The sequence below is a fragment of the Mytilus galloprovincialis genome, chromosome 4 (assembly GCF_965363235.1).
Source record: "Mytilus galloprovincialis chromosome 4, xbMytGall1.hap1.1, whole genome shotgun sequence".
Lineage (NCBI taxonomy): Eukaryota > Metazoa > Mollusca > Bivalvia > Mytilida > Mytilidae > Mytilus > Mytilus galloprovincialis.
In genome coordinates, this window is record NC_134841.1 from 55,551,939 (window position 1) to 55,578,324 (window position 26,386).

Below are 26,386 nucleotides of genomic sequence, written 5' to 3' on the forward strand. Positions count from 1 at the left end.
ACAAATGCGACTATATATGCACTGTACCTATAGGACACAGAGGGGTGTTGATTAATTTATGGTGGAAAGAAGAGAAGCGACACACAAAATGAGGTCTTCTCCTTTAATATTATAGATGACATCAATAATATTAATGGACAATTGTTGCATAGTTATTTTCCAATAGATTTTAGAGCTGAGAATTTTGACATACTCTTATAAAGATATCATAATATTTCAGAGTTAACAGAACCTATGAGACAAGAATCATGCAAAATAAAAACAGAATTTTTCACATTTGCTACCTTGTCAGAAATCTGTCGAAGATTAGTGTCACAGTATTTTTTATTGTCCTCTGAAGATCTGAATACCTGGGATACAGATCCAGAAGAATTTTGTAAGTATTTCAGATCTGCTGGCTGTTGTTGTCATGTAAAAAAGTTCAAAATAGACTAGAAAAGACAAACTATTACTCCAACAGAAATGAACCCTTTCCACAGAATCATTTCTGCTTTGTCAAGGTATTCATTTTATCCCAATTTTACCTGTCCAAATTATAAATTCCAAAAAAATTAAGTAGTTTCTTTTTTTGCAAAAATGATAAGCTTTTAATCCAGTATTGAATTTTTTTTACAGGTTGCTCAGATATTAACAAATTCTCCTGAAATTTAAGTGATTTGATGTTTTTGGTATATTTGATTTTGGTATTTGGTACGTCAGTTTTTAGCTCACCTGGCCTTAAGGGCCAAGTGAGCTTTTCTCATCACTTGGCGTCCGTCGTCATTAACTTTTACAAAAATCTTCTCCTCTGAAACAACTGGGCCAAATAAACCAAACTTGACCACAATCATCATTTGGGTATCTAGTTTAAAAAATGCATCCGGTGACCCGGCCAACCAACTAAGATGGCCGCCATGGCTAAAAATAGAACAAAGGGGTAAAATGAAGATTTTGGCTTAAATATGAAACCAAAGCATTTAGAGCAAATCTGACGTGGGATAAAATTGTTTATCAGGTCAAGATCTATCTGCCCTGAAATTATCAAATGAATCAGAGACCCTGTTGTTGGGTTGCTGCCCTTAAATTGGTAATTTTAAGAAAATTTTGCCGTTTTTATACGACTTCAAAAAAAATTTGCGGTTGAATATTGGTATGATGTTGGCGTCGTCGTCCCAAGACACATTGGTTTTCGCACTATAACTTAAGTTTAAGTTAATAGAAATCTAAAGGTTTATGACCACAAAAGGAAGGTTGGGGTTGATTTTGAGAGTTTTGGTCCCAACAGTTTAGGAATAAGGGGCCCAAAGGGTCCAAAATTAAACTGTTTGAATTCATCAAAAATTGAATAATTGGGGTTCTTTGATATGCCCAATCTAACTGTGTATGTAGAATTGTAGATTCTTAATTTTTGGTCCCATTTTCAAATTGGTCTACATTAAGGTCCAAAGGGTCCAAAATTAAACTTAGTTTGATTTTAATAAGAATTGAATTCTTGGGGTTTTTTGATATGCTGAATCTAAACATGTACCTTGATTTTTTATTATGGGCCCAGTTTTCAAGTTGGTCCAAATCGTGGTCCAAAATTAAACTTTGTTTGATTTCAACAAAAATTGAATCCTTGAGGTTCTTTGATATGCTGAATCTAAACATGTATTTATATTTTTGATTATAGGCCCAGTTTTCAAGTTGGTCCAAATTGCGGTCCAAAATTAAACTTTGTTTGATTTCAACAAAAATTGTATATATGGGGTTCTTTGATATATGCTTAATCTAACCATGTATTTAGATTTTTGATGTTTTGGCCCGGTTATCAGATTGGTCCACATTGAAGTCTAAAGGGTCCAAAATTGAGCTTTATTTGATTTCATCAAAAATTGAATTATTGGGGTTCTTTGATATGCTGAATCTAACTATCTATTTAGATTTTGGATATAAGACCATAATTATATAATAGTATGTCCAATTTAAAATTTAAAGTTTTTTTCAGTTTAAGTTTTTAGACCACATTCATTATGTGTCAGAAGCCTGTGTTGTGTCAACTATTTAATCACAATCCAAATTCAGAGCTGTATCAAGCTTAAATGCTGTGTCCATACTTGACCAAATGTTCAGGGTTCGAACCCTGCGGTCGTATAAAGCTGTGCCCTGCAGAGCATCTGGTTGTAAATTTTTACAAAATATTTTTCACTGTCACATTCTGGGCCAATTTCATTATAGATAGAGATAATTGTCAGCAGCAAGATTGTTCAGTAAAGTAAGATCTACAAACACATCATCAACACTGAAACACAATTTTGTCATGAATCCAACTGTGTCCTTTGTTTAATATGCACATAAACCAAAATGAGCAACACAGGCTCTTTAGGGCCTCTAGTTTTAAAAGTTATTGTTTTTGGATCGTTGCAAAACTATTTTTATAAAATTAAGTAACGAAATGACTCATATTATGAAAATCTATAATGAAATTCTTTTCAATTTTTTTCCCCAATAGTTATTATTAATGACAGAAAGAATCTTAAATTTTGATCAGCTTGCTTGGTCATTTATATGGGTATAATTTTTCTTGAAGAATTTAGAAGTCTACACTTAAATCTGAAACATGTGAAACTATGTGTAACTATTTTGTTTTCAAATTACAGGTCAAGAAGAAATAGGTGATTCATATAGATATTCAATAAAGGTAAGAATATGATAAACATTCTAGATTGTGTCAGATTTTTTAATTCTAGAAAGAAAAAAATCTGCTTGATTAACAATGAGACAAAAAGAACAAAACCATTATAACAACAACAACAACAACAATACTTTATTTTATGAGGGTTACACAGTTAGCTATATAACTAATCTTCCCTGAGGCCCTCATCATGAGAAATCAAACAAAATGCAAACATATACATTGCATACATTAGTATAAAAAGTCAAGTATGATAATAATGTTCAATACAACTTGGATAAAATGTGATGAAAAAAATAAACATGATGATATGATCAGTTTTTAATATTATTGATACAGCTAGGTTGATTTCAATAAATGATCTGTTATTTTGTATTTGAAAGAATTAACATTATAAGGTCTCAAGTACCCATACTGAAACCGTTTAATATGTTACCGAGGCTACTTTTTGTACAGATAGAGTTGTCTTCCGTACTATTTATATCTTTTTATCTCATTTATGATTGTGCTTATAAACATATACAATTATGTATTATTAAAATAATCAATTCTAATATGACGTCCTTATTACGCTTTGCAAACAAAGCCGTGTTCTAATGAGCACAAAATATGTTTGACACATGCGCACGAACTTACTGTTTATATTAACGTTATTTCCATCGTTATCCTTTAAAATATATACATTTAAGCAGCTAACATAAACTTTTATTATATTTTTTTATGAAACAACATATATTTACCCTGCTCGTAGTTTTTAAACTTATCAAATTTGAAATGCAATGCACAGACTCCTCGAGGAGGAAACGGGAACAGCCAAACATTTTTACGGTAATTTCGTACGCTTCGACCTATAAAAATACTGTATTTGTCCTATTAGAATTGAAATAATTCCTTCATGTCATGCTCTATGCTCATTTTAACATGGGTAGGCATTATATTTGACCACATTTTACACCTCGCTAACGCTCAGAGTAAAATATCGACAAATATAATGCCTACCCATGTTAAAATGAGCATAGAACATGACATGAAGGAATTATTTCTTAAATAGAAGAGATAAACAGGATTGAGATTTTTCTCTGACTCAGTTGTATTTTAAACTCCAAATGCTTTTAGGATTATTAATATTTACCAATGAATAATATTTGCTGTTAAAAAATACATTTCCTATTCAAGAAAAACAGAATTTGTGAGATAATTTAGCATTTTAGACATCATTGCAGTCTTAATGATCTAGAATATAAAGAAATTGGAATATACAATGAAATCTTATTTGACAGGTGATAAATTCTCTGGTGATTGGCTAAATTCCTAGGTATGATCCACAAAAATTGGGTCAGTTGACAGTTGACAGATATAAAATAGGAATAATGTTTTGCAATAAGATATTTGTTTATTAAATGATGATGTTAACTGTTGTTTTTTTACATGGATTTTGTTTTAATTTTTGCTTGTCCTGTATCATTGCTTTCTTTATTTGAAAACTGAATGTTAGCATCCTGGATACGTTTTTAATTGCAGCCCTGTACAGAAGCTTTATTTTTGGCATTATTTAAAGAGAATAGAATGTCATTATCACCAGTATTGATAGAGATGGTCCATCAGATACAACTGACCAGTGATCCTAATGATATAATGGCTGTCTTAAGAAAAGATGCAGGTAGGTAGGAAATAATATTCTGTGGATTTTTTTTTCTTTAATATTTTGTGGGTACAGGCCCTGTATACTAAAAATACTACTGGGAGGGGCCAGGAATTTAAAAGTGTTCAACAAAGTACAATTTTTATACGACTGCAAAAATTGAAAAATTTTTGGTCATATATATTGGTATCACGTTGGCGTCGTCGTCGTCTGTGTCGTCTTCGTCGTCGACGTTGTCGTCCAGATACTTTTAGTTTTCACACTCTAACTTTAGTAAAAGTGAATAGAAATCTATGAAATTTTAACACAAGGTTTATGACCACAAAAGGAAGGTTGGGATTGATTTTGGTAGTTTTGGTCCCAACATGTTAGGAATTAGGGGCCAAAAAGGGCCCAAATAAGCATTTTCTTGGTTTTCGCACTATAACTTTAGTTTAAGTAAATAGAAATCTATGAAATTTTGACACAAGTTTTATGACCACAAAAGGAAGGTTGGGATTGATTTTGGGAGTTGAGGTCCCAACAGTTTAGGAATTAGGGACCAAAAAGGGCCCAAATAAGCATTATTCTTGGTTTTCGCACCATACCTTTAGTATAAGTAAATAGAAATCTATGAAATTTAAACTCAAGGTTTATGACCATAAAAGGAAGGTTGGGTCTGCTTTTGGGAGTTTTGATCCCAATAGTTTAGGAATAAGGGGCCCAAAGGGTCCAAAATTGAACTTTGTTTGATTTCATCAAAAATTGAATAATTGGGGTTCTTTGATATGCCGAATCTAACTGTGTTTGTAGATTCTTAATTTTTGGTCCCATTTTCAAATTGGTCTACATTAAGGTCCAAAGGGTCCAAAATTAAACTTAGTTTGATTTAAACAAAAATTGAATCCTTGGGGTTCTTTGATATGCTGAATTTAAAAATGTACTTAGATTTTTAATTATTGGCCTAGTTTTCAAGTTGGTCCAAATGGGGGTCCAAAATTAAACTTTGTTTGATTTCATCAAAAATTGAATAATTGGGGTTCTTTGATATGCCAAATCTAACTGTGTATGTAGATTCTTAATTTTTGGTCCCGTTTTCAAATTGGTCTACATTAAAGTCCAAAGGGTCCAAAATTAAACTAAGTTTGGTTTAACAAAAATTGAATTTTTGGGCTTTTTTGATATGCTGAATCTAAACATGTACTTAGATTTTTTACTATAGGCCCAGTTTTCAAGTTGGTTCAAATCAGGATCCAAAATTATTATATTAAGTATTGTGCAATAGCAAGAAATTTTCAATTGCACAGTATTCAGCAATAGCAAGAAATCTTCAATTGCACAGTATTGTGCAATAGCAAGAAATTTTCAATTGCACAGTATTGCGCAATAGCAAGAAATCTTCAATTACACAGTATTGTGCAATAGCAAATATTTTCAATTGCACAGTATTGCACAATAGCAAGAAATATCTAATTGCACAATATTGTGCAATAGCAAGAAATTTTCAATTGGAGTTATCTTTCTTTGTCCAGAATAGTAGTTGAATCAACTTAAATCATTGTTTTATACAATATACAATGTATATTCACTTTTACTACCAACTGATAAATTAAAACAATCTTTACCATTCAGTGATAACAAGCACTTTATTTTACATTTTAATATTTTATGATGTATTTAAATGAGTAGTTATTGTTGCAAACTCCATTAGAAATTTGAATTGAGATCAGTTTTGGAAAAAAGGAAAGGGGGATGTGGAAAAAAAATGGTGGGGGGGAGGGTTAAATTTTTCTCATTTCAGATTTCATAAATAAAAAGAAAATTTCTTCAAACATTTTTTTGAGAGGATTGATATTCAACAACATAGTAAATTGCTCAAAGGCAAAAAAAATATTTTAAGTTCATTAGACCACATTCTGTGTCAGAAACCTATGCTGTGTCAACTATTTAATCAAAATCCAAATTTAGAGCTGAATCCAGCTTGAATGTTGTGTCCATACTTGCCCCAACCGTTCAGGGTTCAACCTCTGGGGTCGTATAAAGCTGCACCCTGTGGAGCATCTGGTTTATAAAAATGTATACAGACTGGAAAAATCTTGAAATCAAATATCCACAAAAATGCAGGTTTTCCTCAATCTACAAAAAATTGCAATTGGTACTCAAGAAAATAACTGAATCCACAGTAGGTGAAAAAAGATCAATCAACTTTAATTATTTAACATAATTAGGTATGGAAATGAAGGTACGAAAAATTTTGGGATCGTATAATGGTATGATGTCGTTGTCTGTGTCGTCGTCCACAAAGACACATTGGTTTCCGAATAATAACTTTAGTTTAAGTGAATAGATCTTCATGAAATTTTTTCAGAAAGTTCAATACCACAAAAGGAAGTTTGGGATTGATTTTGGGGATGATGGTCCCAATCGATTAGAAATGAGGGGCCCAAAAGGGGCCCACAACAAGCATTTTCTAGTTTCAGGATAATAACTTGTGTAGAAGTATTTCAATTGCTCTGAAATCATACCGCAATGTTTAAAACCACAAGTAGAAGGTTCGATTTATTTTAGGGGTTATGGGGCCAAAGTTTAGGAATTAAAGGGCCAAAAAGGGGTTAAAACAAGCATTTTTCTAGTTTCAAGACAATAACTTATGTGTAATTGTATGGATCTCTCTGAAATTGTACCACAATGTACCATATAACAAAGGGGAGGCTTGGATCAAGTTTTGGGTTAATTGTCCAAAATATGTAGGAATTAGGGGCAAAAAAAAGGGCCAAAAAGAAGCATGTTTCTAGTTTCCAAACAATCATGACAATAACTTGGGTTATGTATATCTCTGAAATTATACTACAAGGTTCAATACTGCAATGGAAAGCATGGGATTGAGTTTAAGGGTTATTGCTCCAAAGGGGTTTCAAAAAGTCTGGGGGGGGATTTTTTGTTTACCATTTTTTGAAGGGCTTCCTTTTTTTCAAAATTTTTCAAATTTCGAATTTTGAAAAGTTTTAAGAAGAAATCTTCAATTGCACAGTATTGTGTAATAGATTTGTTAGCTCTTTGACATTAATTTTGTGACAAAAACCTATATTATGTCAAAAATTTGATCACAATCCAAATTCAGACAGAAACAAGCTTGAATATTGTGACCAAATTTGCCCCAACTGTTCAGGGTTCAACCACTGGGGTTGTATACAGCTGCACCCTGCGGAGCACCTGGTTCATGCTTCAGAGGCTGCATAAAGGATTTAAGCTTTTGTTTTGTTCAGTTCTATCAAGTGTTATCAGGGCACATGTTACAATTAATTTTAGTATAGAATGAACCTAAAGATAATGTAGAATTCACACTCTACAGTAATTCCTGTTTCATTAAAATTTATTTATAATGTGTTTTTTGATATTTGTTGATGTTCTATTTCAGTGTATAATGCTGTAGGACTGTCGGCCTTTGATTTGTTTGATGATATTAATTTTGATGAATGGTTTACAAGTCATTTGTTGTCAGAACTAACAAATAGACATGTAAAGTAGGTATCTCTGCATCATCTAGGCTCCTGTACTGATTAATAACAAACATACCTTAAATTCTCTTTTGATAAAATTGGTAAATTTTGCAATTGTTTTAAAAGAAACTTCCCAACTCCCTGAAAACAAATTGACCATAAAAGAATTTAACTTCAGGTATCAAGTTTTATATATCATTGGAGTTCAATTTTTTGGGTTAGATAAAGATAAATCCAGAAAAGAGTATTGAACTCACCAGATTTTTAAAGAGTTTTTATTCATGACAGATTTCTTTTGTTCACATGCATATGAGAATATGTGTCAAGTTATGAATTCCCGCTATTCATACATACATATATATATATATATATATAGATATAAGTTTTAAATTCAAGTAGCTAGTTTATTTGTTTGTAAATGATGTAGAACATAAAAAGATTTAAGGAACATGTACTGAAGACAATATACTCTTAAGGAAATGATATTAAGCATTGTTTGAAAACTTGGACATCATTGTTTTACCATGACTGCTGTAAAAACACTCATCACTTAGTATGCTCAGTAGATCACTGGCGTCAACGTGATGATCGTAATTGCAATTACGATCATCCCAATATGGCAGACACAAATATAGGGATATTTTAGAAGGCTAATTTCTCCCCTTTAATAGCTTATTTTCAAATTTGTTTTCTATCAAGAAAAATCTTAATAAGCATTGCCATTGAATGTGTTTTTCATAAATTATAGAAAAACAACCCGAAGAACGAAAATCGAGATTAAAAAAATCACGATGATGATCGTAACTTCGTCTATAGATGATCGTAACTTTGACTTGTTTTTATAAAAAGATGATCGTAACTCAAAATTTATGAATGTTTTGTTTTCACTAAATGAACACCCTATTTAGCAGTCACGAAAAAAAATATATCATGATTTTAAAATTAAACAAAGAATAAATGAAAACCGCTATTATAAAAAGAAATAACATAAAGAGATTAGCAGACTTATATGCAAATGTCCTCAATATTATTTTTTTATGAGTAATTTAGTTATAACATTCAAAATGGATTTACGTTGATATGAAGTTGATATAAATATCATTTTCATGATACAGTTTAAGAATACAGGCCAAAACTTTCACTTAATAAAGTAAAGGAAGGCATGAAGTTACATTATATTGATGACTTTCTATCGGTTTGTTGCCTGGCCTTATTTTTTCATAATCAAACTATGACTATTAAACATTGCTAGACTACAGAGCCGGACTTTGAGGGAGGGTCAAGGTACTCGCATCACCTTTTTTGTGGGGGAAATTTGGTTGATTGTATAGGGAATCAATGCAGCATGACTGTAGCGGGCCTACTCTTAGGCAGCCAGTCCCCCATCCCTTTATGAAAATCTCTGGATACGCCACTGGACTACTGTTACCTATATTTACCATGGGTTGGCTATTTATATAAAGAAGGAAAAGTTGAAATAGATGGTATACACGTTCATATAAGATTTTTCAAGCTACAAATCCTTATATTTCTACGGTATATGACATGTATTATTGAAGTTGGTCGAAGAAGTTGTTTTAAGCCAAACATATCAATAAGGTATCTACCATTTGATTTTTATAAGGGGTGATGAAATTTAGCCGAAAAGGCAGGACAGGAGATTTGAGTAAAAAAAGGCCGGATGAACATCTTGGCCAAACAAAAAGGCAGGATGACAATTTACGTTAAAAAAAATCAGGATGAAAAAAAAACCGGTTGAAAAAAAGCAGGACCAAATAGAGTAAAAATAAAAACGCAGGATAGAGATTTCAACATAAAAAATGCAAGACAAAATAATTCATCCTAGCCCCTCCCCCAAATAAAAATCAAATAGTAGCTTCCTTTATTGACGGTTTATTGGGTTTTTTTTTCATTCAACAGATATGATTGAACTTCTTAATGCTTTATTTTTTCAACCTCTCCTTTAAGAATCGCAAATCTGTTAATAAAAGAAGCTATAAAGTCTGAATTCCCCAAAAAATACCAGATCCTCGAAAGGTGCTATTTGTCCCTATAAAGTGTAGGGGGGAGGGGGGATGAATAAAATCTCCTTTTTTAACAAACTGGTCATTAATATGAACTGTCCAATATCTTATTTATATAAAACATATGAAATCAATATAAAGTTGTTAACCCCCAATGCATTTTAATATTGAACTAGATAAAAAATAAATACGAAATCTTGAGAAGTCATAACCATTTGTGCACTTACCAATAGGACGTTACCCTCCCCTCAGTGATCGTTCCTTATTATTATCACAAAATCAGCTGATAACGTACATTTTCTTTCATACTAGACAGCTTTATTTGTCCTTATTTATCAGAAAATGCTTCGTTGGAACAGACAGTTACGATCATCTTAAGTAAAAGTTACGATCATCGTTAATAAAAATAAACAAGAGTTACGATCATCATCATGATTTTTTGTATCTCGATTTTCATTCTTCTTGTTGCTTTTCCATCCGGTCCGAAAAAATATTTCAATGGCAATGCTTATAAAGATGTTTCTTGACATGATACAAATCTGAAAATAAGCTGTTAAAGTGGAGAAATCAGCCTTATAAAATTTCCCTATATTTGTGTCCACCATATTGGGATGATCGTAACTGCAGTTACGATCATCACATTGACACCGGTGGTAGATTAAGTTAAATAAACTAGAAAAAAAAAGAAAAAAATCTTTTGTAATATATACCAAAAAATCATGGTTCACTTTACAAACAATGAAAGCTAGAGTAAATGCACTAGGTTCATGTTCAATAGATCTTTATAGCTATTTCAGAATCTGTGAAACTTGATCAGCTGCACTTGATTCAAGATTTTTGCTACTTTTGAACATTGATGTCATACAATCACTTTTGCATTTTTGAGTCAGACATTTTTTCTTATACATTTAAGTTTTTTTGGAATGTTTGTGATGGCCATGCAGTAATTGCTGAAAAATAGCAATAAGATGAATAGGTTTATCTATAAGAAAAAAAATGGAGAACCACTGCAAACTTTATTATTATAAATTACCACTTATTTTTGTTTTACAGTTACAGAATAATTAGACGACGAGTGATATGGTTGATTGGGCAGTGGGTAGGAGTGAAGATGTCACAAAGCCTGAGACCTAATTTATACCAAGCTTTGATACCTCTCCTGGCAAAGGAGGAGGATTTGGTTGTGAGATTAGAGGCTGCTCAGACACTGAAAACTGATATCCTTTTCTACTAGTTAAAGAATAATTCAAAGTCTTAAACCTGAATAATGTCTGTACATGTATTTTTTACTGAACACACTAAAAAAACAAAACCCAGCTAAGGTTAACAATTCCCAGGGTAGAAAATACTGAGTATTTCAAACAATTCAACAGTTAACTTACCCCATTTTTCAAAATGTTGCATAATTTCATCAGAAACTGTTGGTCAATTTTACATATGAAGCAAAATTGTTCAGATTTCTGTCACTTTTGATATAAAATTCCTTAACAGTATTACCAGTGGATGATTTTGAATTTAGTGTTGATCAGTTTTTACCTGTAAGTGTGATTAAATCTTAATAATATTGAATATTTGAACTATTTCTACATTACATAAGCATTTCACTTCTCTAATTATTACTGATACCTGTAATACACAAGCTTTAGTTAAAGAAGAATGAATATGGTAAAAAAATGCTCTTTAAAAATTAAAAATAGAAATTGTACAAAAGAAAAGAAATCAGAAGTCTTAAGCTTGCTTAAAAACAGGTTGTTTATTTTCCATATAGACAATGTGTGGATTGCTTGTTCTCAGATAGATCAGAAGTTTTATTTTGATGTTAACTTTGCCATTCTCCAATGGTTGACAACATTAATATATCTTGATGACAATGGTTTAGATCTGTATGTAAAAGTTCTAAAGAAAAACAAAAAAGGGAAAGAAGACATTCTGAAGTTAGAGTTAATTATAAGACCAAATTTCATTGCCATGGCATTTCTGTTAATGCTTAATCTACCTTTTTTCAGTTTTTGGAAACCTTGTTTTCTTTGTTGTTTCAACTTCTACAAGAGGTTAGAGAATGTGACACAAAAGTAAGTTTATTTAGCTAGAAAACAATCTTTTGTATCTTTTTTATACGACCACAAAAATTTTAAAAAAATTTGGTCGTATGTTGGAATCATGTCGTGGTCATCGTCAGCGTCCTCTGAAGACACATGGTTTCCGGATAATAACTTTAGTATTAGAAAATAGAAATCAATAAAATTTTAACACAATGTTTATAACCTTAAAAGGAAGGTTGGGATTGATTTTGGGGGTTCTGGTCCCAAAGGTTTAGGAATTACGGGCCCAAAAGCAAGTATTTATCTAGTTTTGAGACAATAAGTTGTGTATAAGTATTTCAATTGCTCTGAAATTGTACCACAATGTTTAATACCTTAAGTAGAAGGCTGGGATTCATTTTAAGGGTTATGGGGCAAACAGGATAGGAAGTAAGGGCCAAAAAGGGGCCAAAAACAAGCATTTTTCTAGTTTCTGGATAATAACTTGTGTGTTACTGTATGGATCTCTCTGACATTGTACCACAAGGTTCCATATAATAAAAGGAAGGCTGGGATTCAGTTTGGGGTTAATTTTCCCGAACGTGTAGAAATAAGGGGCCATAAAAAGGGCCAAAAAAGGAACATTTTTTTCTAGTTTACAGACAACTTGTTTAAGTTTATGGATCTCTGAAATTATACTAAAAGGTTTCTTACTACAAAAGAAAGGATTGAAGTGAGTTTTGGGGTTCTTGCTCCAAGGGGGGTTTCAATAAGTTGGGGGCCAAAAAAGGGGCCCAAATAAGCATTTTTGTAGTTTCCAGTCAATGACTTGTGTTTAGCATATAAATCTCTCTTCAAATAAATACGATATGATCTTTCTAATTTTACACCCACCTACGATAGTAGAGGGGCATTATGTTTTCTGGTCTGTGGCTCCGTTCGTCTGTGTGTCCGTTTGTCCGTCTGTGCGTCCGTCCGTTCAGGTTAAAGTTTTTGGTCAAGGTAGTTTTTTGATGAAGCTGAAGTCCAATCAACTTGATACTTAGTAGACTTGTTGCTTATGATATGATCTTTCTAATTTTAAAGCCAAATTAGACTTTTGACCCCAATTTCACGGTCCACTGAACATAGAAAATGAAAGGGGGAGTTTCAGGTTAAAGTTTTTGGTCAAGGTAGTTTTTGGTGAAGCTGAAGTCCAATCAACTTGAAACTTAGTAAATTTGTTGCTTATGATATAATCTTTTTAATTTTGAAGCCAAATTAGACTTTTGACCCCAATTTCACGGTCCACTAAACATAGAAAATGAAAGTGGGAGTTTCAGGTTAAAGTTTTTGGTCAAGGTAGTTTTTGATAAAATTGAAGTCCAATCAACTTGAAACTTAGTACATATGTTCCCTATAGTATAATCTTTCTAATTTTAATACCAAATTAGATTATTACCCAATTTCACAGTCCATGGAACATGGAAAAGGATAGTGCAAGTGGGGCATCCATGTACTTTGGACACATTCTTGTTTAATATTTTATGATGTATTTAGATGAGTAGTTATTGTTACAAACTCCATTAGAAATTTGAATTGAGATTATTTTTGGAATAAGGGAAAGGGGAGGTGAAAACAAATTGGAGGGGGGTTACAATTTTTCTCATTTCAGATTTTAGAAATTAAAAAGAAAATTTCTTCAAATATTTTTTTTGAGGGGATTAATATTCAACAGCATAGCGAATTGCTCAAAATAAAAAAATAAATTTCAAGTTCATTAGACCACACATTCATTCTGTGCTAGAAACCTATGCTGTGTCAACTATTTAATCACAATCCAAATTCAGAGCTGTATCAAGCTTTAATGTTGTGTCCATACCTGCCCCAACTGTTCAGGGTTCAACCTCTGCGGTTGTATAAAGCTGCGCCCAGCGGAGCATCTGGTTCTTATTTAAAAATTAAATGTGCTTACATCGTTACGCTTATGAGTGCTCATCTCAGTTGTTTGGTGATGTTATGTACATATGTTGTAGTCATTTATTATATCGTTTTTAGCTCACCTGGCCCGAAGTTTTGATCTATCAACAAACATGGTCGCCATTGCTAAAAATAGAACATAGGGGTCAAATGCAGTTTTTGGCTTATATCTCAAAAACGAAAACATTTAGAGCAAATCTGACATGGGGTAAAAATGTTCATTAGGTCAAGGTCTATCAGCCCTGAAATCTTCAGATGAATCAAACAACCCATTGTTGGGTTGCTGCCACTTAATTGGTAATTTTAAGGAAATTTTGCAGTTTTTGGTTATTTTCTTGAATATTATTATAGATAAAGATTAACTGTAATCAGCAAAAATGTTCAGCAAAGTAAGATCTACAAATAAGATATAATGACCAAAATTGTAAATTGACCCCTTAAGGAGTTATTGGCCTTTAAAGACAATTTTACACAATTTGTTCATCATATTTGTTAACTTTCAAAAATCTTCTTCTCTGAAAGTACTGAACCAATTGCAGGTAAACTTATGCTAAATGATTCTAAGGGTATCTTGTATAAAGTTTGTGTTTTGTAAAAAACATGGCCGCCATGGCTAAAAATAGAACATAGGTTAAAATGCAGTTTTTGGCTTGTATTTCAAAACTAAAGCATTTAGAGCAAATATGTTGAGGAGTTTAAGTGTTTATTAGGTCAAGATCTATCAACCCTGAAATTTTCAGACAAATCGATACTCATTGTGGGGTTGTTGCCACTTAATTGGTAATTTTAAGCAAATTTTGCAGTTTTTGGTTATTATCTTGAATATTATTATAGATAGAGATAAACTGTAAACAACAAAAATGTTTATCAAAGTAAGATCTACAAATAAGTTTAATGACTAAAAATGCCAGTTGACGCCTTAAGGAGTTATTGCCCTTTAATGATAATTTTACACAATTTTTCATTGTTTGCTAACTTAAAAAAATCTTTTTCTCTTAAACTACTGAACCAATTTCACTTTAACTTAAAACTTAACAATCCTAAGGGTAACTTGTATTAATTTGTGTTTTTTATACCCCCCAAAAAACAAAGTTTTGGGGAAGTATATAGGAATCACCCTGTCCGTCCGTCTGTCTGTCCATATGTCTCGTAAACGCAACTCCTCCTTAATGGATGAACCAATATTAATGAAACTTCACACAGTTGTAGTACACAACCTGAGGATGTGCATGAAGGAAAATATTTCTGGTCGGAATTATTTTAAGGGAGATAATTGATTTTACTTAGTTTTAAAATATAGCTATAAATGGCAACAAGTCTGTAAGCGCAACTACTCCTAAACAGATTAATCAATATTGTGAAAGTTTACACAGTTTTTGTACACAACATGTAGATGTGCATGAAGAAAGATATTTCTGGTAAGATTTTTTTCAAGGGAGATAAGCACAACTCCTCCTAAATGACTGTACCAATATTAATTAAACTTTACACAGATGCAGTACATGACCAGAGAATGTGCATAAAGGAAAATATTCTTGGTCTGAAATATTTGAAGGGAGATAATTAACTTAATTTATATAGATTTAGTTATTTTTTTGGTTTCTACACACTGACTTAAAATATGCAAAGAGAGATAACTCTAATTATTATTAATTTTAAATGTTCTTTCATTTCCTTTTACTTCAAGAAAAATAGCCAATGTTGCTAGGGGTAAAATGCATTATTTTTGCCTGTGAAAAAAATATGACAGATACAAAGAATGTTTGAATGGCATATTTTAGCACACACTGAAAAACAAAAATAATCATTGATGAATGATTTAAACAAAAAAATTGAAGGTGAGCGATTCAGGCTCTTGAGAGCCTCTTGTTTTTAAACTCATGTTAATTGTTGTTTCTACATATAAGCCCACTCTTGCTTATTTACTTACGTCAATAAATATATGTAATGATCAATGTTTTTATTGCAGTTCACCTTTTGAAATATCAGTATAGTTTGTATGTCATGCAAAATTGATCATATATAAGAATAATAAGACGTACAAATGATTGCCAAGAGATAACACTCCACAAAGGACCAATTGAAACAGAAATTGACAACTATAGGTCACTGTATAGCCTTCAACATGGATTAAACACTTTGGGCATAGTCATCAATAAAAGGCCCCAGAAATGACAAATGTAAAACAAAGACCATGACCTTATGTAAACAAAAGCATACTTCACTTACAAATATTCTTACATGAGATTGAAATTGAATTAATTTGCAGATGCAAGTATTACATGTGATATCATTTGTGATTGAAAGAGTTGGACCAAAGATACAGCAATATGCCACAGCCTTGATCCACTATCTACCAGCTCTGTGGCAAGAGTCAGCTGAACATAATATGTTACGATGTGCTATACTTACTACACTCATACATCTTGTACAAGTAAGACTGTATACACTGTATTGATATATTGTGGATTTAATTATTGTCGTAACTACATATTTTCTAAAAAGTTATAGCTCCAAAATCAGCAAACAGGAAGTTTATCGGTAAACAGGAAGTTTTTTAAATGGACACCAATATCGAAGAATTCCGTCCAGAATATGTAATAAATATGAAATTGCAAATATTCTAACAAATGAATAAGAATTTTATTAGATTGAGATAAATATTCATTAAAGTTTAGTTTTTTAATGATAATTTTCATTTTTTGTATGATGATTCTAGCTGTTAATCCGGATTATCACACCTCAATCAACAGGTCTATAATCGATGTCAAAACAAATTAGTGACAGGTTGACCTTGTTCCTAATTAAATTCTTTCAGGTTGTAATTATGATATTATCATGTTTTCAAACAGTTGTTTAAACATTGAAAAGTTACAAAGTAAAAACATATTTATAAAAATAAACTTCTCATAGAGTAAATCATCACTTGACAATATTAAGTCACATGACTGACCCACATGACTTGCGATCATGGCCGTTTATCTTTTCAAAACGAGTGTGGTTTATTCAATTTTCATACATTTTTGTCGAGCCTTCGACTTTAGTCGAAAAAGCGAGACTAAGCGATCCTACATTCCGTCGTCGTCGGTGTCGTCGTCGTCGGCGGCGTCCACAAATATTCACTCTGTGGTTAAAGTTTTTGAAATTTTAATAACTTTCTTAAACTATACTGCATTTCTACCAAACTTGGACAGAAGCTTGTTTATGATCATAAGATAGTATCCAGATGTAAATTTTTTAAAAATAATATTCCATTTTTTCCGTATTTTACTTATAAATGAACTTAGTTTTTTCTGCAGGGAAACATTACATTCACTCTGTGGTTAAAGTTTTTAAAGTTTTAATAATTTTCTTAAACTATCCTTGGTTTGTACCAAACTTGGACAGAAGCTTGTTTATGATCATAAGATAGTATCCAGAAGTAAATTTTGTAAAAAAAATAAATCCATTTTTTCCATATTTTACTTTAAAATGGACTTAGTTTTTCTGCAGGGAAACATTACATTCACTCTGTGGTTTAAGTTTTTAAAATTTTAATAACTTTCTTAAACTATCCTGGGTTTGTACCAAACTTGGACAGAAGCTTATTTATGATCATAAGATAGTATCCAGAAGTAAATTTTGTAAAAAGATAACTCCATTTTTTTCTGTATTTTACTTTTAAATGGACTTAGATTTTCTTCCAGTTAACATTACATACAGTCTACAGTTAAAGTTTTCAAAACATTTATTAGATTCATTAACTATCCTAAATTTTTACCAAACTTGGACAGAAGCTTCTTACAATCATAAGATAGTATAAGAGGAATATTTTTATTGATTTTTTTCCTCATTTTTGTTGAGCCTGCGATTTACAGCAAAAGTAGGCGAGACACTGGGTTCCGCGGAACCCTTACAAATTTTTCTTCAACTTTCTATGATGAACACATACAAAAACAGTAAGTTATGTCAACAAGGAACACAGAGGCTGATTTTACCGTCAACCAAAGCTTTATTGTGTCTTTATTAAGACATGACAAATTTCTGGATTGCAAATCAGATGGACCAAGTTTACACAATAAAAGTAACAACAAAGATATAAAACGTTTTTTATTTGAATAAAACATGACAATACGTATAATAAATATAACATGTAAAACATAAAAAAAAATTGAGGTTTATGCAAATATATACCATACTCTTCACGTCACTTGGAAATTTCTTTGTCGGAGTTTAGACTAAGAAAATGTTTGTAGTCATGTATAACGCGCACCCCTCTTACAAGAAACATGACCCAGGGAATAAATGTGCGCGTTATAAATACCAAATGACGGTAATATTAAATTTGTCTGAGAAAACATTTTTGATTCATCTATTCTGTGTTTAATATTAATGATAAGAATAAGAATACAAAGTGAATTAGTTTAAAATCCAAACAATAGGATTGCTATCTTTAAGAAAAACATAACAATAACAAAATGTTAGATAGAAAACAATACTAACATGTAGCATTGAAAAAAAGTCATACGATATTGGACATTGATATTATCATGGCCTTGAAATATTTTCCTAGTTTGCCTTTTGATTTTAATGTACGATCCTATGTTATGTATATTTTGAGATTTTGATTCTTGATTTCAGGGATTTGGTACAAGTTGTTCGTGTATGTTTAATTTCCTGCTGCCTGTGATACAGATGTCGACTGACGTGACACAAGACCAGTATATATATCTGGTAGAAGATGGGGTAGAATTATGGCATGTCACACTACAGAATACATCAGCTTCTACAGACCATATGCTACAGCTGTTTTCAAATATGACTGGTTTATTAGGTATGAATATACTAGATGATAATTATGATGATAGATGACTGTTTACAAATTTATTGCAGGTTAAAAATGCATATCCAGGATGTTAGCATGTTAATGTGAAGTAAATATGAACCTGCCTTGTACAAGACTGCCACAACGAGCCAGATTTTTGAAGTGCTAGTTCATTAACAGTTAACATTGATACATGTCACCCTACTCTGACACAATATTTTGACTTTAAGGATGTACTTAGGTGAAATTAAATAAATCAAGAATCTAAAATTGACACTATAAGCCGGAAAAACATTAGTTAAGAATCAAAATAAGCTAAAAGTATTGATGGGTCATGGAGCTTCTTTTCAAGATATTTTATATTTAAATATGGCGGAAAAAGCTGACTTGCACTTTTACCTTATATTTGCATTGGTTTTATTTGGGTCTCAAATCAAAAGAAAGAAAATCAAGAATCTTCTTAAATTTTGGTAAATGACAATTTATGAGTTATTCAATCTTGTATGAAAAAATAAATGGGTATTATGTTATAGTTATTGACCAAGCAAGTCGGTATATAGAATTTAATCTGCACAGCTCAGGTGACCCTTATTAACCCGAACGACATAGGAGTTCAGGTTAAAGGGTCATCTTGGGCGCGTGCAGATTAAATTCTATATACCGATTTGATTGGCCAATAACTGTTTTAACACATGACGTCATTAATTTACGTGAACGTTTTAGATGTGGACGATTTTTCGCAATCCACAGATCCTAAGAAAGGGGGAAATACGACTTTCATTGGTGAGTTTTAAATTGACAACTTTTTTGGGGTTTAGACTTTTTGTAAAATTGCGATTTAATGGTAGATTTTTATACGACCGCAAAATTTGAAAAATTTTTCGTCGTATATTGCTATCACGTTGGCGTCGTCGTCGGCGTCGTCGTCGTCGTCCGAATACTTTTAGTTTTCGCACTCTAACTTTAGTAAAAGTGAATAGAAATCTATGAAATTTTAACACAAGGTTTATGACCACAAAAGGAAGGTTGGGATTGATTTTGGGAGTTTTAGTCCCAACATTTTAGGAATTAGGGGCCAAAAAGGGCCCAAATAAGCATTTTCTTGGTTTTCGCACTATAACTTTAGTTTAAGTAAATAGAAATCTATGAAATTTTGACATAAGGTTTATGACCACAAAAGAAAGGTTGGGATTGATTTTGGGAGTTTTGGTTCCAACAGTTTAGGAATTAGGGGCCAAAAAAGGGCCCAAATAAGCATTATTCTTGGTTTTCGCACAATAACTTTAGTTTAAGTAAATAGAAATCAATGAAATTTAAACACAATGTTTATGACCACAAAAGGAAGGTTGGTATTGATTTTGGGAGTTTAGGTCCCAACAGTTTAGGAATTAGGGGCCAAAAAGGGACCCAAATAAGCATTTTTTTTGGTTTTCGCACCATAACTTTAGTATAAGTAAACAGAAATCTATGAAATTTAAACACAAGGTTTATGACCGTAAAAGGAAGGTTGGTATTGATTTTGGGAGTTTTGGTCCCAACAGTTTAGGAATAAAGGGCCCAAAGGGTCCAGATTTAAACTTTGTTTGATTTTATCAAAAATTGAATAATTGGGGTTCTTTGATATGCCGAATCTAACTGTGTATGTAGATTCTTAATTTTTGGTCCCGTTTTCAAATTGGTCTACATTAAGGTCCAAAGGGTCCAAAATTAAACTTAGTTTGATTTTAACAAAAATTGAATCCTTGGGGTTCTTTGATATGCTGAATCTAAAAATGTACTTAGATTTTTTATTATTGGCCCAGTTTTCAAGTTGGTCCAAATCGGGGTCCAAAATTAAACTTTGTTTGATTTCATCAAAAATTTAATAATTGGGGTTCTTTGATATGCCAAATCTAACTGTGTATGTAGATTCTTAATTTTTGGTCCCGTTTTAAAATTGGTTTACATTAACGTCCAAAGGGTCCAAAATTAAACTAAGTTTGATTTTAACAAAAATTGAATTATTGGGCCTCTGTGATATGCTGAATCTAAACATGTACTTAGATTTTTGATTATGGGCCCAGTTTTCAAGTTGGTCCAAATCAGGATCCAAAATTATTATATTAAGTATTGTTCAATAGCAAGAAATTTTCAATTGCACAGTATTCAGCAATAGCAAGAAATCTTCAATTGCACAGTATTGTGCAATAGCCAATATTTTCAATTGCACAGTATTCCACAATAGCAAGAAATATCTAATTGCACAATATTGTGTAATAGCAAGAAATTCCAATTGGATTTCAATTGGAGTTATCTTTCTTTGTCCAGAATAGTAGTTGAATCAACTTAAATCATTGTTTTATACAATATACAATGTATATTCACTTTTACTACCAACTGATAGATTAAAACAATCTTTACCATTCAGTGATAACAAGCACTTTTTTTACATTTTAATATTTTATGATGTATTTAAATGAGTAGTTATTGTTGCAAACTTCATTAGAAATTTGAATTGAGATCAGTTTTGAAATAAGGGAAAGGGGGATGTGAAAAAAAAATTGGAGGGTCAATTTTTTTCATTTCAGATTTCATAAATAAAAAGAAAATTTCTTCAAACATTTTTTTGAGAGGATTAATATTCAACAGCATAGTGAATTGCTCAAAGGCAAACATTTTTTTTTAAGTTCATTAGACCACATTCATTCTGTGTCAGAAACCTATGCTGTGTCAACTATTTAATCACAATCCAAATTTAGAGCTGAATCCAGCTTGAATGTTGTGTCCATACTTGCCCCAACCGTTCAGGGTTCAACCTCTGCGGTCGTATAAAGCTGCGCCCTGCGGAGCATCTGGTTTCTTAATGTTTCTGTTTAATCTATTCCCATTTTTTTATTTAATAAGTGATGATTAAGACTTTGACAATTTGAGTACCTTCAAATCGTTGTATGAAAAAAAAATCATAACTGAAAGGGTTATTGAGTTTAGATTAATTGCTTTTGAATATCTTTCCATCAATGATGTGCTTTAATAGAGAAAGATTAACCGAGGAAGATGTTATATTACCTAAATTTTAAATGTTGAATAAACAGAAAATACGTTTCTCTTTCCAATCTTTTCCTCCCCCTCCCCCAAATTTCTTTGTATCTACTGTATTAATTTTTAAGACACGTCCATCTAAATGAAGTCTGATTGATCTCCAGCTAGGAATAGATATTGAAAAAGTCGTTATATTAAATTCCATTGAGTCTAAAACTAATCCAAATCAGATTTCTTTTATTCGGATATTCTTAGATACATTTCTTTTTTGGCGGAAATGACCAAACATTGTTTTAACTTTCTTTCTGACTTTAAAACACTGATTTAAGATTTATGTTGTACGCAAAATATAATAAAATTTTTATGTTCAAGCTAAGATGAAAAAAAAAGGAATGAGAAACCTTTCTTTTTTCCTATTTTGAAACTACGATGTTTGTACAAAGTTAAATGTTGTCGTAATTTAAAGGCAGAAGTCGGATTCGGGGGTGGGGACGAACATATCGTTCACCCTAGGATTGGACAAAGTATCGTGTTTTGCCTTAAAATCGTCAATATTGTTTTAGTCTCGCTACACTCTGTGATATATTTTTTTAATTTGATAGAATAACGCCCCTGTCAACATCTAGGAACCGCCCCTAAAGGTAAAAATAGATTTGAACTGTGCAGTATATCTGAGGTAGTTAATGCACACCTTTGCTGTGCATTATCTAGATTATAGTACAGTAAGAACAAAGAGATTTTGCCCATGTCATGTGTTAAGGCAAAATATTTTACCTTGTATTGTATGGAAAAACACCAAGGAGTCCGAACATTTGACACAAATACCAAAACCTCACCTAAGTTCATCCTTGAGCAAACTTGTCTTGACTCCTAAATGCCATGTTTAACTGAGAAGCATGCTTGCAGCAAAAACCAATTTTCAAAACTTTGGTTTTACATACTGAGGTCATATTGATGACCTCCTGCTGTCAGAGTGAGCACGAGACCACCAAGGTTGTTTTGATATACTCAAACAAACACAGAAAAAGAAAAGAAATACACCTATTTATGAACAGTTCTGGTTAAATCAATTAGAGGGACTGTTTGAATCTATCTGTGATCTGAGAGTTCTCTTATTTCATCATTCAAAGATCACTTACTACCAGTTACTCTGAATAAATAGAGATGTGCTTAATAAATTTATAAGACTGCAACCCAATGACAAAAATATCTGCATGAAATAATAGACAGAAGTCTGTGTCACACTGTATCAAACTACAAAATGTGCAGAGCTTTTTTTGCGCACTAAAAATGACCATAAAACAAACATACATCTACGGTGGAGATGTATGTCATTTGCTACCCTAACCCCCATCTTCTTATTTTTTTATCTTTACTTTGTCAGTTCCTCTAAATTTTGGAGACAATATACACTTGTAACTTAAGATAATGTTTTGTAACAGTCTCTCTCCAATATCTCTTATGTAATCTCATAAATAAGTATCTTGTATAGCTTCAAATCTTAATCAGTTGAGGAATGCAGTTATGATATTATTGTTCTATAATATCTTCAGATTATGATTTCTCAATGGTAAACATCTCATTTATATTGTTGAGGAGAAAATATGAAAATAAGGCCTAAAATAAAATATTGTTTGTTTCTCCAATGCCAACCGACAAAATTGTCAAAACTAAATATTATTTTATTCATTTCCGATTTTAAGGCTTGCTGTATCGAAGGATATTGTTCCAGCTTTTTGGAAAAAATAAAAATATTTTCCTACCTACCTACCCACACCTTGCTTGGCAGGGTCAGGATTGGGGAAACAAACAATATATGAATTTAGGCCTAAGAATTACAACAATTATTCCTCTTAGAAATATATTGAGTTTTAGTTCTTTATAAGTTCCATGTCAAAAGCACATCAAGTAGGCAAACAATTAAATTAATATGTATTTTTTTTTACTAATTGAATCAAGTGGGATAATATAGGTAAAAATAACTGCAAAAATATTGTTGTCTTTCTTATGCCATTAACCAATATTTTTCAGAGCTTGGAACAGAAAATTTACGGATGTGTTTGAAAGTTATAGAAGATTATATATTGTTATGCCCTGTTGAGTTTATGCAGGTATGTTCACATAACGCCTCTTCCAAAAAGGTGTATTAGCGTTTTCCACTGTCTTTCCCCTTCCTGTTTGTCATTTTTCTCAGGAACAACAAATCATATCTTAATGAAAATTTGTAGCATTTTATATTGTTGGATGCATTTTCCCATTAATAGTTCATCTTCTTTGGGTTAACATAATACTAATATATGTTTAGGCAAAATGCCCAAGTATGAAATTTTTGCCACATTTTATGAATTGAAGCTTCTTTAAAAAATTTGATATCAAACTTTCTCTAATTTTTGTGCTCTTTTCATATTTCAGTGTGAGAAAATATTTCTCCTTACTAAGTTCTCAGGAAATGATTGGTCAAAATTTAGTTATGACCTCAAATTTTCTTGGTTTCTTCTGAATTTTCCTATTGTGACATCATGAAAAAAAAGCAGCTGGGGTTGAAGTCATAAAACTTTGCTCAGTGCTTGGAGCACAAAAATCATGCTCGCAACACCAAATCCTGTATTTTGATTGGTTGATTCTCGAGTCTGAGTACAAAAATCTTGCTCGAAAGTTTTATGAAGTCATATATAGAGAACACAACTTTCTGTAAAACTTTGAAAAAGGAAGGATAAAAATCATTAGGGAAACAGATTCCACCACTTTAACTCGTAAATCACAATATTTCTCCACTCTCAACAGTTTAATTTAAATTATTTTCAAGGCTCTGCAAGCCTCACACTTTAAATATTAAAAATTAAACTGTCTTGATTGAAGAAATATCATAACACACTTGTTGCAGTGGTGAAATCTATATGTACATCCATTACTTTACAACCTGCATACTTAAAGGCATAATTCACAATTTTTCACTTTTCATCTTATTATGTTCATAATACCATAAAAAACATATTCACCAAGTTTTATTTTGATATGAAAACTAATAAAGAAGAAAATTGGGAATTATTAATTTTATTTCTTCAAACTTCCTGACTTATGTGACGTAGTTTAAGTCTTTTTGCATGCAGGGAGTGAAATTCATCTCATTTAAGTCTTGTTCGTTAACCATCTAATAACGCTATTTTAAAAGTGCACTGACGATTTTTGGTGTACCTATTAACCAACGAAAAATAAGTGATAGCCATGCAACTTTTAAATTAGATTGAAGGATTTATGTGTGGATTTTTTTAAACGAATTTTAGTAATAAAAGTAAATCATACAATAGAACATTTTTATGATTTTTTTTCTACAAATACTTTAAACAAACATTTGAAACTGACATGATCGATAGTGTATTAAAAATACATGTTTGTATTCTGACCTTTTTGCTTCATTCCAACAAACATTTTCACTTGCTTGTATTGTGGAAATAAGATGTGTATTGTTTTGTGACACTTAGTGAATGTTGAATGCAGTGATAGTTTTAGACACTGAAATGTAAAAAAAAATTAAAATTAATTAACGGAAGTAATAAGGTCGCACAATAACTGGATAGCGGTTGTATATTTTTATATTTTGCTTAAGCTCACTTTTAAATGAATTATGACTTCTGATTACTTTTGTAACGATAAAATACTGAATTATTTTAATTGAATTAATTTATAAATAAATAATAAATAAAAATAGCCGAACAGATATTCTTTTAAGTGTGAAAAACATCAACAAAATTTATACATAATCAGTAATGTCTTTATTAAAATAGTCTTCATCTCACAACGTATAATACTTTAGCTATTTGACCAACGATGTTTTAAAAAAAAGGTATCCGGTGGTTCCGGCCCCAAACCAATCCGGCCCCAAGTCAATCCGGCCCCAAGTTGATCCGTCCCTAGTCGATCCGGCCCCATAATAAATGATAAGGAATAAACTATATAGACTTTTGATTAGTATAAATGGAATTTGTAAAAAGTATCAATGATGGATGAAAACAGGTAAGTGTGAATATATTTGGAGTACCAGTAAGATGAAATATTTTAAGTCGATACAAAAGTGGTTGTGATTGTATTTTTTTTTCTTCAGGTAACATCAGAGGCTTCTATAACACTTGTTGGTGTTTTTATGTGTAATATCGAGTATAGTCAATATATTTTTTTAAAGTTGATAACATTTTGAATAGTTGTGATTAGAGAATCATTAGATAAAAAAAAGTCATATGAGTATCCATTATTCTTTATTGCAAGATAATAACAAAACAATTACACTGAATGCACATTTTCAGAAAGGATTCGGCAAATCAAACAACATTCCTCAATTTGAGGAATTTTAAGAACTTCAAACAAAAACAAAGTTTGTATGTATCAACTTGGGGATCTGCTTGTACCGTTGTGTTTGTAACTAATTGTTATTACACAGGATGAAAGACTTGTTAAGATCACAGTCAATTGAAAGAAATTGATAATTTAATACTGCTGATTAATGTTGATGTCTGTTGATCAATGATTGTCCTGAATTCTGTTAAAATTTTTTTTATAATTATACCCAATAATCTAGAAAACTTTTTTTGCGAAGTTTCCCTTTAAAATGGGGTTATTATTAGGGAGAAATAGTTTACAGTTTTACTTGTTATAATTTTGATTGAACAATGATTAAGTTGTCTTTGTATATAAAATTTATTATGTTCAGTCGTGACAAAATTTGTTTAATCAATTGAAACAGTTGCACTTTTATCTAATATTGCAAATATAATTCAGTTAAATGCATTCG

The 26,386-nt window shown here is 31.5% G+C and overlaps 1 protein-coding gene across 1 annotated transcript in view; it reads left to right on the forward strand.

Moving 5' to 3' along the window:
* Positions 1–26,386, forward strand: part of LOC143072478 (importin-11-like) — a 75,866-nt gene that overhangs the window by 28,711 nt on the left and 20,769 nt on the right. The window contains exons 10-19 of the mRNA XM_076247404.1: positions 221–376; positions 2,619–2,659; positions 4,175–4,313; positions 7,693–7,798; positions 10,852–11,015; positions 11,296–11,336; positions 11,805–11,870; positions 16,048–16,212; positions 18,399–18,591; positions 23,632–23,711. Of these exons, the coding sequence (XP_076103519.1) occupies positions 221–376; positions 2,619–2,659; positions 4,175–4,313; positions 7,693–7,798; positions 10,852–11,015; positions 11,296–11,336; positions 11,805–11,870; positions 16,048–16,212; positions 18,399–18,591; positions 23,632–23,711 (1,151 nt within the window). The remainder of the gene's footprint in view (positions 1–220; positions 377–2,618; positions 2,660–4,174; positions 4,314–7,692; positions 7,799–10,851; positions 11,016–11,295; positions 11,337–11,804; positions 11,871–16,047; positions 16,213–18,398; positions 18,592–23,631; positions 23,712–26,386) is intronic.